The 13,344-nt window shown below is 41.1% G+C and overlaps 1 protein-coding gene across 3 annotated transcripts in view; it reads left to right on the top strand.

Annotated features, from left to right (window-relative positions):
- The window catches only part of tncb (tenascin Cb), a 70,221-nt gene that overhangs the window by 46,291 nt on the left and 10,586 nt on the right, over window positions 1–13,344 (top strand). The window contains exons 11-16 of one of the 3 annotated variants that reach the window (XM_032578195.1): window positions 2,327–2,602; window positions 7,686–7,958; window positions 10,120–10,242; window positions 11,353–11,496; window positions 11,745–11,864; window positions 12,507–12,650. In XM_032578195.1, coding sequence (XP_032434086.1) covers window positions 2,327–2,602; window positions 7,686–7,958; window positions 10,120–10,242; window positions 11,353–11,496; window positions 11,745–11,864; window positions 12,507–12,650 — 1,080 coding nt within the window. The remainder of the gene's footprint in view (window positions 1–2,326; window positions 2,603–7,685; window positions 7,959–10,119; window positions 10,243–11,352; window positions 11,497–11,744; window positions 11,865–12,506; window positions 12,651–13,344) is intronic. The other 2 variants (XM_032578196.1, XM_032578197.1) reach the window with 2 other exon arrangements.

Here is a 13,344-nt window from a genome sequence, read left to right as displayed (position 1 = left end):
GTGGAAGAGCTGCAGGAAGGAGGTCAGAGTTGATGAGAGGATGGATACTGTTAACGTGTAATGAACCCCTCTGTGGAAGAATAACCACTAACAAATGTAGAAACATTTCCTGATGTGGGCGGAGCCAGAAGTCACAGAGGGGCGGGGCCAAGTGTAGAGATTAGCGGAGTGAGAAGGTAGGGCTGTGGTCAGAACAAAGCACTGTTCTCAACTTATCCACTTCTACTTTTGCCATATTTAGCAACTTCAGACCATTCTATTGATGTTTTATCTAAAACAAAAAAACAACTAGAGACTTTCCTGTATCTGCATCTGTAGATTTTCATGGTGACGTCACATGAGATGGTTTTATAACCAAACCAGTACTGACGTAAAGAAATGTATTTAATTTTATACAATTAATCAAATCAAGTTTATCATTGAGTTATGATGTTAAACGTGCATACATAAGCTAAGTTTGACAAATGTAACAAACAAAACTACGTTTTTTTTAAGTTGGAGCTCCATTCTCTTTTTTTTAGTGTCGGAAAATTCTGCTGCTTAGGCAACATTTGACTTAAAGAAATGGTTTTAGGAAAAATATTGCACAACTAAGCAAATTTACACAAGGATGTCAAAATTTGCACACAAACATACAGTAGATAGAAACCCAAATAACCTATTGAGATAGTGTATCATCAAAAAGAAAAAGAAAAAAAGAGAGTTGATTAGAGTGGACAGAGAAATGAATGTTCACAGATACACTGTCCAAACTGAGTTTGAGCAAAGAATGTCAAAAGAAAGCTGTCAGAGATGAACCCCCAAAACACCTGGAGCGCTGACTGAGAAAAGGCTTCCAGAAGGTGTTGGAACAGGGAGTGAAAACAGAAGCACGCCATTTTAGATTTTTGTAATCAATATGTTATTTTCCCTCAACTTGACAATGTTTTACATTGTGTTGTTTTCTCACCTAAAATGCCAAAAAACATATGTTGAAGTTTGTAGCTGTGAGGTGATAAGATATAGAAAAGCTATATAAATCCTTAAAGCAGGCGGTGTGTGAGTGGTGGAAGGGTCAGGGTGTGTGTCTCTCTGTGCGCCGCAGCCTGCAGCAGACAAGCCTGTGTGTGAAATGGAAGATATCAGCTATAGAGGAGATATCTGAGGGGACCGTTTCATACGTCAGGACAAATTGTTAACCGCATGAGCTTGTTGAGACAACCCTAACCTATTGTGTGCAATATTCTAACATGAATATTACACACTTACTGAAAGGGCAGTTTTATGTGTTTTCCAGCCACAGTGCCATTTTAGAGCACAATAAAATAATGTTGACTTCAGTTGCTAAATGAAGGACTGAAGGATTTCTCAAACATGCATGAAAGTGTCAAAGCAACATTTTAGGTATGTTTTTGATGAGAGAATAAAAATCTAACATTATGAAGCTGAAAAAAGTAGATTTTACATGATACTGCCCCTTTAGGAAGATGGAGGAAAGGTTTAATTGGGCTTTATTTAGAGAAATTTTCACCAAAACGTCTCCATCATCACTGTCTCTCATAACATCCAATCACATACCCTTTGTCCTCCACTCCATCTCCTCTCCAGCATGCTGCGGCGATCAGCCCGTAATGGCTGCCGTAATGTTTACCTGTGCCGTCGATTTAGTTCTCTTTCTGGACCGCTCTCTGAACGCTCACCTTGCACATAGAACAGGCTTCAATCGCAGGCTGCATGGCTCTGTGTTTGGCTCTGTGCTTGGCTCTATGCTTGGCCTCCCCACAGGTTTGAAGTGGACAGCGTACTTCAGCCTCACCAGGCGGGCTACGCTGCACCTTCAGATGTTAATGGCTCATTCACAGCCATTAATGGGCACAAGCTGCATCAGCATGTCTGCACGCTGCCTTTTATCATTATGTCTTCCCACTTATATGATAATATAGAGGAGACGGCTAAAGGCAGCTGCTGAAAATGAGGCTGTTTGGTCCCTTTGGCCTTTGTAGTGGAAATCCAGGAATACTTTGACTGCAGACAAAGTAAAGGCTTTCCTTTATTATCCTGAGAGCAAAATAAAATGATAGAAATCCAAATGAGATGCCATCGTTGTTGACCTCTCTGTAACGTTTGGCAAAGGTTCTGCTTTGTTTGTTTCGTGTATTTCACATGTGCGCCGATGTGTATGATTTCCCTGTTTTAGTCACATTTTGTAAACAATTTATTTTCAGTTGAATGTTTTTTATCTGTAGTCCAGTTCTGTCGCGACGCAATCTCATCACCTCAGCATTGAAACTCCAGCTAACATTTTGTGTTTGTGTCGTATGATGTTGATGTGTTTGTCGTCGGCCAGCGGAGGAGAAGCCGGCGGTGACCAACGTCACCGTCAGCGACGTGTCGTGGGAGAGCTTCCTCCTGTCCTGGTCTGCTGACGACGGGGCGCACGACGCCTTTCTGATCGAGGTTACCGACGCGGAGACGGGAGCCGAGTGGCAGAACCACACGGCGCCCGCAGACGCTCGCAGCCTCGTCGTCTCGGGCCTCTCCCCCGGCACCTGGTACAAGGCCGCCCTGTACGGGGTTCACACCGGGGTGCGCTTAGAGCCTGTGTTTGCAGACACCATCACAGGTACAGATGCAGTCAGCTCTGGGGCCTCACTCTGTCCTCTGCTTCATTCACTTCCTGCTGCACTCAGAAAACGTACTGCCACTTTTCCCTGCTGTCTTTCAAAATGACACTGCAAAAACACAAAGTCTTACTATGTGTTTTCTTTTTGTTTTGTGTCAAGTGTGCTAAGATATTTGCAATTTGAACTACAATTTGTGCAAAAAAAGGAAAAGAATAGCTTCTTGAGCTATTTATATAGCTAAAAATTTATATAGCTATACAAATAAAACTTCTTTGTCACTATAAAACTACAGCAAAAATATTTGGTCAGATTTTGTGTTTTTGGAGTGTAGAAGTTCTCTTATACAGTGGGACATAATACAAGAAATCAAATAGAATGCTTTGGGGAAATTGTAGTTGGTGAATTTTACAGAAGAGCTGTGGATTCAACATGGAAGCACAATTTCAGCATAAACATTTTTCAGCTGGAGTATTGAGTGTTCTTTTCACTAGTGTTATGAAATTATGTTGACATTCTTTTTCTGCTAATATCTAATTGTAGAATTAAGGGATTATTTAGATTTTTTTTAATGAGTCACAGTATACAGTATTTTCATTAAGAAATACCCCCAAAAATTATATTAATTTTCAAGTCTGTGTGAGTTTTAAAACATTTTTTTTTTTCATAAAATATGGTATAATCTCATCTTAACAAAATTTTCAGTTTCTTTACATTTTATATATTTTTTGATGATGCATCATCTTCCAGTGTGTATTACACGTTGGGTAATACATGCAGATTACTTGAAAGAAAGATGCAGGTTCTTTCAAGACTCCAAAATATTTTCCATTAACAAACATGTAAAAAAAAAAGTTCTATAGAATGATGTAAAACTACCCAACAGTTTCAGTGATTCTTTCTCCAGGCTTTCAGAGAGCATGAAGGGTCCAAATCCCTCCACAGACATCGATCACACACATTCCCCTTCCTTTCATGCAGGGGGGATCGTGAAACGGGCTAATGTTCTGCAGCAGCTCCCTCACAAAACCCCTTTCAGTCTACATGAGACCAGCCTTGGATCCATGTTTTCTCCACCTTTAAGCCGCCTGTCTGCCTGCTGGTACGAGTCCAGCCTGAAACAGCATATAGTCTGTTGTGTGAATGGCCCAGAAACACATCAGATCAGTGTTCCTGTTTGCCCAGCACAACAGGTGCTCCGGCCTCCCCTCCTACAACACTAATCATAGTCATTTTTAGCTTTGAACATGCTGTTGTTCACAAGACGTGCTTAATGAAAGGACTGTGAGCTGCAACATCAACTTCTGCCAGTCATGCCGGGCAGCCCAGTTTTCTGCTCTGTATATTGTTTCCATGAAGCCATTTGAACCCTAAAAGGTCCAAAAAAACCTGATCTGAAGCCTTTGACACCTTTTTTTTTATGTCAACATTAATTGCAGCATTATCAGTGAGCATGTTACAGATGAAGAGCAGTCAACAGGAAGAAAGATGGGGGTACTGACGGAGGAAAGAAAACCCAGTGGCTCTTTTGTCACTTTGTGTGAGGCCTCTCTTCTGTATGCATCCCCACTTCCCTCCAGCCTGGACCGCTCCTCATTCTCATGCTGCTATTGCCCCTGGGCTCTTGTGCTGCGGTGCCAGGGGCTTCTGGGGCAATGCGGAATATGGCATGTGCTCAACATGGCCCATTGTCTGCATGCTAATGGCAATGGGGTGAAGCCATCGTACCATTTTTCATTAGCATCACTTAATCCATAAAACATTCCAAGTTGTGAATGCGACCTCGGACTAATTTGATCACATTATGCGCGGCGATTTGTCGTCAGTCTGCAGGAGGAAGACACCAAAGGCAAACGAACCTAATCGGCCCTGGAGGGACTGTGGGGGGAAACTTTGAGTAAAATAGAGGGAGTTATGTGTAATTGACTGACTGGTTGAACTACAAAGAACTGCGGTTTGTTCAGAGCTCCACTCACTTGTGATTCATACCACCACTAGCTGCTGTTCTGAAGTTATCAGGCGAGACTGGGACAGAGGTGAGGTTCTGCTCGCAGACCCCCTTTTCAGAAGGTTAGCCGGCTTTGGCGCATACCTCCTCCATTAACAGGCTTCTTTTTGTGAGCAGGGATTGTGTTCCCTCAGGTCCTGAGAGGCGGGTTGGGGGTGTGGGGGGTGTTGTAGAGGAGGGTGAAACCAGCAGCAAGCTAGCACATGTTAGCTGATGGATTCCCTCCCTCTCTTCCACTGACCAGTTAAAGCCGCTCGGCGGCTAATGAAGAGTGACAGCTCCCTGGGATTTGTCGGCTATGCTTCTCATTTCCACCACTTCTTCTCACAAGCAGTGCCTCACGCATTTCCCCCCTCACAATGAAAAAAGGGGGTTTCAGGCTAGTTCAAGGACCCCTGAGACCCTCGCATTTGGAGCAGTGTTTTAATGAGCGGTGGCGCTGGGCTTTATTGAGCCTTTCCTGAGCTCACCGATATCTGCTTTTACCCAGACTGCTTTTAGAGCTCTGTCCAGTCTGTGTATGCATCTTGCTGCTGTCGGAAGTTTCTTTGGCTAATTAAGGTGAGGCAGACTCATCCTCTGAAAAAGTAACTTTCTCTTCCGACAGATACAGACTTCTGCTGTCCTGTTGTTACTGCCATGGTTGTTTTCAAAACTAATGGCTCATCCACCAGTCTGTAGAGAGGCAGTGTTATGGAAAATCTGCTTTTTTGAGCTTTACGTAATGTTGTGATGTTATTCGCCTATTAAAAGCATACCTAAAGTGTTGCTTTGATACTTTTGTACATGTTTGAGAAATCCTTTAATCTCCCATGGCAACCACTCAGCTGTGCAAAACGAATGGGTGGACCTAGATCTGCCTTCAAAGACGCCGCTCCTCGTCAGAGCTGCAGTATCCACAGTTCTGAACTTCCGCCTCACAGAGCAGCCCACCCTCTGACTTCCCCAACTTAGTTCCTTAAGACTAGCCAACAGCAGTTAGCAAACACCTGGTGGAATTGCATACCTGCTGAGCTCATTATATGAGCTGATTCTCAGTGACAGAAGCCCAATTTCAAGGCGTGAAAGGCATGCGTGACTAGTTGAACATATTAACCTAAATATGTTGTAATTTTTCTATTAACTTAAAAGTTGCTGTTTGTTGTATGTAAAAATTCTAATACTTAAAACATATAATATCTGTCATTATATCTTTCACCCATAGTCGTCGTCGTTTTTTGTTTTTTTGATGACATGGTTAGATCGGTTCTGTACTGGAATCTACAAAGTAAACACAGGAGGACTAACATTACCTGAGTTGTTTTTTGTCATATTGCATTTGACTGGTATAAATTTAGACAATGCCACAATGCGCCGCTGTTGGCTGTAATTTCAAAAAAGAAAATAAATAATGAAGTGAGTCTTCATCGCTTCCCACATGAAAAAAAAGAAGAGCGCAACTTCTGAAGAAATTATGTTTGTGCTCTCAACATTTCTCTCCAGAAGTCATTTGGACAAGCAAGATTGATGAAGGAGCAAATAGATTACCTTCGCAAGCTAAAACCAAATACAGTGCCAACAATTTTTATCCACAAGCGATTATAACCCAGGCGCTGCCTAGTGAGTGAACGATGCTGGAAGAAACATCAGACAGGCGACGCTGGAAGCTCTTTTAAATTATAACAAAGCTATTGCCCAACCCAACACCCAACTGAAGACTGGACCCTAAACAGCTGTTACCACAGATGGGATGGGGCACAGAACACGACAACTACTTACCGGATCACCCAGTCCGACCAGAGCTACGTGTCATTCATGGTTTCATTTATGAAGTCGAAGGCAGCAGCAGCACAAACACCAGCTTCTGGTGAGCAGAAGAATAATCTGTTTGCCCTCCAGCTCTGGAGACATGAGTGAAATTTAAGCATATACTAATGTAAATCCTCCAGTTAAGTAATATCTTTAGATTTTAAAATGTTTAATTAGAATGTGTAATAGTATTTATGTCCATTATGATTCATAAAAAGTCCTACAGTCCCCAGCAGTGGGGGTCCTTAGCAGATTTGAAGTGTTAAAGAAACAAGGCAGCTGTAGCATTAATGCTGTTAAGAGTCTCCACAGCAAAACCCTGGCAGCATGACAACAAACCACCAAAACGTCTAGAAATGTTTGATCTTATATATACATATAAAAAACCATCTCTGACTTGTCATACATTCTATTGTAATGGATGGTCCACAGCTTTTTGAAGACTTCCAATGTTTTTGGCTGTTTGTCCAGGCTGAAGGGGTTGTAGACTTGAACACTCATCTCATTCAGACTGTTCTTTTTCCCCAGCTATGCTTCTAGATGAACTACGTCCTTGTTAGGTGTTTTAAGTAGATACCTGACATGTTGTTGCTCCACAAACAACATCATGTGCTCTAAACTTCCTTCTTCCATTTACATCTAAAACTTTTCTCCTTTCCCTGCGAGCACCCAGGCTAATGCACTTTCTTTCTTCAAAGCTGCAATATGTAACTTTTATAAAAAATATGTTTACATACTTGTTAAAACTATCACCATCTCATGACAGTATATGACAGAAAATCCATGAAAAGGTCAATCTCCTCCACCTCCTCTGTAAGCCACTATTGACGTCTGAAGAAATGCTCAACTCCCAACCAAAAACATCCAATCAGAGCCAGGAGGAGGGGCTTATCGCTGTCAATCATCCACATGTACTTGCTGCTAAATGTGCTAATGGAGGAGAAACAACTTGCCGTTACAGGGAAGTGTTATTGGTGGCCGTGCTAACTATCTTTAGCATTCACGACAGGCTCATATCAAGAAAAAGCTTTATCATAGCAGAGAGGACAAAAAGAAAAAGGGGTTAAATGGGCATGATTGACATCACTAAGACTCCTAACTCTGATTGGTTGTTTCTAGTTAGCACTAGGAGAAGGCATCTGTCACAACGGTGACAGTTTCAACAAATATGTAAAAAAAAAAAGCTTGTATAAAAGTCACATACTGCAGTTTTAAAGGGTACTTATGTGTCCAACTACACTTTTTAGTAAACACAACTGGAAAACTGACTCTTTCTAAATGTCACATAGAGACTGAACCGGAGGTGCAGGCTCTACAAGTCTCCAGCATCACTCCAGAGAGTTTTGTGCTGGCCTGGACGGCCGAGGAGGATGCCTTTGACACGTTTGTCCTGATGCTCAGCGAGGCAGAAGACCCAGGCCAACCAAGAGAGGTGGTGCTGGGCGGCGAGGAGAGAAATGTCACTATGAGCGATCTCACAGAGGACACAGAGTACACCGTTGAGATCTTTGGGCTCATTTTGGGAAGACGCTCCAAGTCTGTAAGAGAGGGGGTGAGAACAGGTACATGGTAACCGGGTGGAAGCAAGAAGCTCTGCTGACATACTGGAGCTCTGGAAGTCTCTCGTCAACATGTTTTTGATATGGAATGGTGTCTTGTCCTCCTTGCTTTGTCTATGATAGCATGAAATGTGTACTAATAACTGAGCGTAATACCAAGTGTTGTCTGTTTGTATACTAACCTAGTACTGAGATGTTAAAGTTTCCGACTGGGGTTCTTTAGTTTGATTCAGACATTTCGCCTGGCAGTCTTAAGATAATTTGCTGGAGCACAATAGTCCTGGCCAGTTGGATAAATCAGCACTGACAATGTCATTATGGTCAGAAAGCTGTTTTGGTCTTTACTTATATTTCTGAACAGAAGCTTACACTTAGAACATTAAATTAGTTTAAGGATTTTAAAGAAGCATTTAAACAAGTTTTTACTTTTCAACATTACTGACACAAACAGCTACTTCAGTTTTTACCTTTTATGGACAGTCAGTAACGTTCTGGCATAATTCAAACTGAACACTTGAGCAGTCTTATTATCAGAAATAGTGGCGCTCAATTACACTTGTTGGTTGCTAAGTACTAGCTTACCTTTTAAGCATGGCTCATAAGTTTGAGGGTTTTGATTGAAGGCAACTGGACACCTTGTGTTCAAGATAGCCAGAGATGTTGCCAGTTCTCTTCAATTAAATCTTTCAGGACTATCATGTCCTGGATGACTAAGAATCTACAACAGTACATACTCCATATATTATAAGGTGTCTTTGTATAAAATTCAAAACAAGTTTCGAACAGTTTTTGATACCATTGCCATGTTGGAACCCCTAAAGGTGTCAAACATCAGTATCGCTGCCCATAGTGTTTAGCTCAACGACTGGTGACTAAGAAATAAGTCCTGACTCTAAGTGGAGGATCAAGGAGGACAAAAAAGTTCATCTTCCTGAATATATTCACTAGGAAAACTTTATTTCCAGAAAAGATAAGGATTAACCCATGTTTGAAGGAGTCAATGTGAAGTTTTTATACTTGAGAGGTTTGAAATAACTATAATTCATGGTGTTGGTGTTACTGAAGAACTACCTTAAAATTCCTCAACTTCACCTTGTATCAGCAGCTAGGTGCTGATACCTGAACTCTGATATTCCGACAGAATAATGATCCTTAGCACACGGGTCTGTACCAGGAAACCAACGACTAACATTTCTCTCTAACATTTCTCAGAAGAGCCTTGGTCAGATATCCAAACAGAATCACGCAGGACTTTGTTGATCATTATAAAACTGCTTCTCTGCAACTTAAAGAAAATTCATGCAAATATTAGTGGAAACCTATGAATTTTGACCTCTGTGTATTGTGGAAAAATCCATATTAATTTCAAACTTATGCACCCAATTGTTTGAAAAGTTCACTTGTGTTTTGCTGTGTAACAAACATTCTGAGAAAGATTAAATCCTTAAAGAGCCCAAAACGAAAGGGACGTTCATGCTGATTTGGAAAGTTCTGACCAAGTCTGTATACTTAAGACCTGTTGTCAATCTGGATTATTACTACACCAGCTCTAACTAGTTGTGTAAAGGAACACTTAGTTGCTCCTCCCATTGTGTGTTCTGTGTCCTCATCTTCCCAAATGTCATCTTTATCTACCTGGCCCCTGTGTTGTTGCCTGCTTTTCTAAAGGAGCCAATGGTGGTGACGGTTGTTGGGGGGTGATTGGTTGTCCGTGTCACATAAAAGGCTCTTGTGTCCCCTGTCCTCCCTGAGGGCAAGGCTTTACTCTTGGGTTTGCGTGGTGCATGTTTCACTTTTTGTGTGTTCCATGAAATGAGGCCAAGTTAATCTCTTCAGGTCTGTCACGCGAGATGCTGCGGCTCGCCGCTAACTGCGAGGGTCTCTCTCTGTGAGTCGAGACATCCTCAGGTCCCCTTTGTCTGTCTGTTCTACTCTCTCTTGCTCCATTTGTGTAAAATGACTTGCCTTCCTTTGGAGGATCTGCACAGGCTACAATCACTGAATTTGTGTGTTGTCTCCTTTCCGTTGCTTCAGTTTGTTGCAAATGTGTCGATATTAACACCTCAAACATTACATTCCTCAGTCTTCAGAGTACATGTTGACTAAATCTTCTGTTTTTCTTGTCATTGCTCCCATTTGTGCGTTTCTGTCCCGTCTTTGCCAGACCTGGGCTCACCAAAGGGCATCCGCTTCTCCGGAGTGACCGACACGTCGGCCACCGTTCACTGGCTGACTCCAAGAGCTCGGGTGGACAACTACCAGGTCACCTACATGCCTGCCCATGGAGGTTAGTACCGCTGCTACATTACCCATAGCTTCACACTTAATTGTTATTGACAAATAGCAGGTATTTAAAGAGGTATTGAGGTCTTAAAAATAAATTTTAAAAAGAACATTGTTACAGTTTGTTAACAGCTTAGTTGGTTTTCTAAATCATCAATGACATTTTTGCCAGAGTTGAACCCACACATACACTAACATCATTGCCTCAGAAAGTGGCTTGATGCTGCCCCCTGCTGACCACTTGATATAAAAAGTCGACATTAAATAAATTATATATATATGTACTGTATATATATATATATATATATATATATATATATATATACAGTATATATATATATATAGTATGGGAAGCCTTTTGTAGTTGGAGTCATAAAGGAAAAATGTGTCTGTTCATTTTTTCAAAGTCATAATTTCAGCATGTTATTCATACATTTATAAATGTCAGAGTTCCAAACTAATTATTTAATTCACCAACTTTGATTTGCAAACTAAATATTTAACTTTCAAATTAAGTATTAAGTTTTCAAACTAAATATTAAGTTCACAAATAAATATTTAATTTGTAGCTGAATATTGAGTTTGTAACTTAAAACATTTACTGGGAACTAAATTCCTAAGTAAATATTAATGAAATATTTAGTTTGGAACTCATTTAGAAATGTAGGAATAACAAGGCAAAAATATGCCTTCGAAAAATGAACACCCACATTTTTTTCTTTGAATGTCTAAATAAACCAAACCATTGCTGTTAATTTTATACTGTGGAACTTTACAAATGGCAACCCATAATATTCATCATAAAAAACAATGTAGACACAACATCTGCTTCAGTTTAGTAGGGCAGGAAATAATAATTCAGATATTACAATTTCAAATGTGGGACTCAGATGATGGACTTGATATTCTGCATGAAGTGGAAGTGAAATATAAACATGTAAAAATAAAACACAAATTTAAACAAGATTTTCTTTTAAAAACAACAAACCATAAATCTACATCCATGTTAGTTTGTTGATCACTTTAAGAGAGAAATCCATCTTTTTCTGCATGACTTTAATATATAAAATGCATTAGTAAGTAAAGACTTCTTTTAAATGACTTGAACTCCCAGGTGTTGCGAAGACGCTGACGGTGGACGGCTCGCAGTCGCTCACCCTGCTGCCCAACCTGACGCCTGGGGTCACCTATGAGGTCACCATCGTTGCCGTGAAGGAACAGAGGGAGAGTGAGCCTGGCTCTGACAGCGTCACCACAGGTTAGCGACATGGAGCTTCACATCAGATTCAGTGATAACACAGAACTTCACTGTGTTTCATTAGACTGTAATGAAACAAAGTAATTGCTCAAGTTCTTGCCAGTCTAAAGGGTCAGAATGAAACACTTTACAGCTCGTATTTGTGACAGTGTGGATAAAAACCTCCTGGGTTTTAGTTGGATCAGCCTCAGTGTTATTTTATGCTTACAGAGTGCGTGTGTGTGCGCGCGGGGGTGTGTGTGTTACAGCTCTGGATAAGCCCCGTGGACTGACTGCAGTCAACATCACAGACACTGAGGCCCTGCTGCTGTGGCAACCCGCCATCGCAACTGTAGACGGTTATGTCATCACATACAGCGCAGATTCTGGTACGTACACATTCAAAACCTAACCTCTAATCCTGACTGATGGTGATCCATTCTGTCGTATTAGTGTGCCTCACTAATGATTTAGTGAGGGTGATTTATCCACCCACGTTTTGAGAAATGACACAGTTTTGTCAGTGGGGTTCAGATCCAGGCCTGCATCCTAATCTCTGATCAGTTTCGCCTGTGAAACAGTTCTCCACCATGGTGGAAAATCCAAGTTTGTTAAAGTTATCATGTCGTGAAAGTTTACTATAAGACTGATAATCTGTGAAAAGACCGATCGCCTCTACTTCTTCTCCGAGTTACTAATGCCATGCTTACCAAAAACAACCAATCAGAGATAGGAGGGGCTTAGTGCTGTCAATCATCCTCAAGAACCCACTGCTAAAAATGCAAATGGTAGAGAAACAGTTTACCGTTAAAAGGAAAACTGATTGTCCACCATCATGTGATATGCTGCTACCTGTAGCCCTACCCTTCCTGCAGCATATCACATGATGCTTGACGTATTTTCACTGATTGTCTGTGTCATAGCGCACTATCACAATGTAGTGACAGATTCAACACATATGTAGAAAAAATTCACCTACATCCGTGTCCTTGTGCTTGGTGAAAGCCTGTATCTCTCTGTGTGTCTCTCAGTGACTCCAGTGATGGAGCGTGTGTCTGGAAACGTGGTGGAGTTTGAGATGAGCTCGCTGAAGCCAGCTACGTTCTACACTGTGAAGGTCTACGCCGTGAGGGACTTGGCCAAGAGTGCAGCCACCACAACAGAGTTCACCACAGGTCAGTGAGACGTTCAGCCTCATATGAAGAGAAAGACAGTCTGCTTCCTGTTGACCTCGGTTCATTCATAAAATTCATTTTCTAGTGTCTTGCCAAAGTATTCACACCCCTTGAACTTGTCTGATATCCTCATGTTCCTAAAATAGTGGTCTAAGTCATTTAAGCCACTATTTTAGGAAGGTGACAATATATTTTGTGATTTCATAACCATAAACTTTAAAATGTTTGGTTAGTATTTGATATGATTTACCAACACAAAGTGAAACTGATGCATGACTTTCAAATCCAGTCCAGCCAGTTACTTTTAGAAGTCTTCTGACTAGTAAGACATTTCCATGTGCTGGATTTAATCAGAAAATAAGTCTTTAATTTTTTTTTATTTATTTATTTCTCTATATATACATCTACAGACCAAAAGTTTGGACACACTTTCTCATTGAATTCAATGAGAAAGTGTGTCCAAACTTTTGGTCTGTACTGTATATATATAAGCTACTGTTGCTGTCTGAAGAAATGTAATGCTCCTGACCAAAAACTACCAATCAGAGCTAGGAGGAGGGGCTTAGTGCTGTCAATCAAACTCATGTACTCGCTTCGCTGTTCAATGTCAAAATGGTAGGGAAACAAGTTAGAGTTACTGTTTATCCACTGTCATCGGTGGCCATGCTAACTAGCCTTAGCATTCACAACAGTC

The sequence above is a fragment of the Xiphophorus hellerii genome, chromosome 12 (assembly GCF_003331165.1).
Source record: "Xiphophorus hellerii strain 12219 chromosome 12, Xiphophorus_hellerii-4.1, whole genome shotgun sequence".
Taxonomy (NCBI): domain Eukaryota; kingdom Metazoa; phylum Chordata; class Actinopteri; order Cyprinodontiformes; family Poeciliidae; genus Xiphophorus; species Xiphophorus hellerii.
Note: the sequence above shows the minus strand (reverse complement) of the source record. Positions and strands in the feature narration are given on the sequence as shown.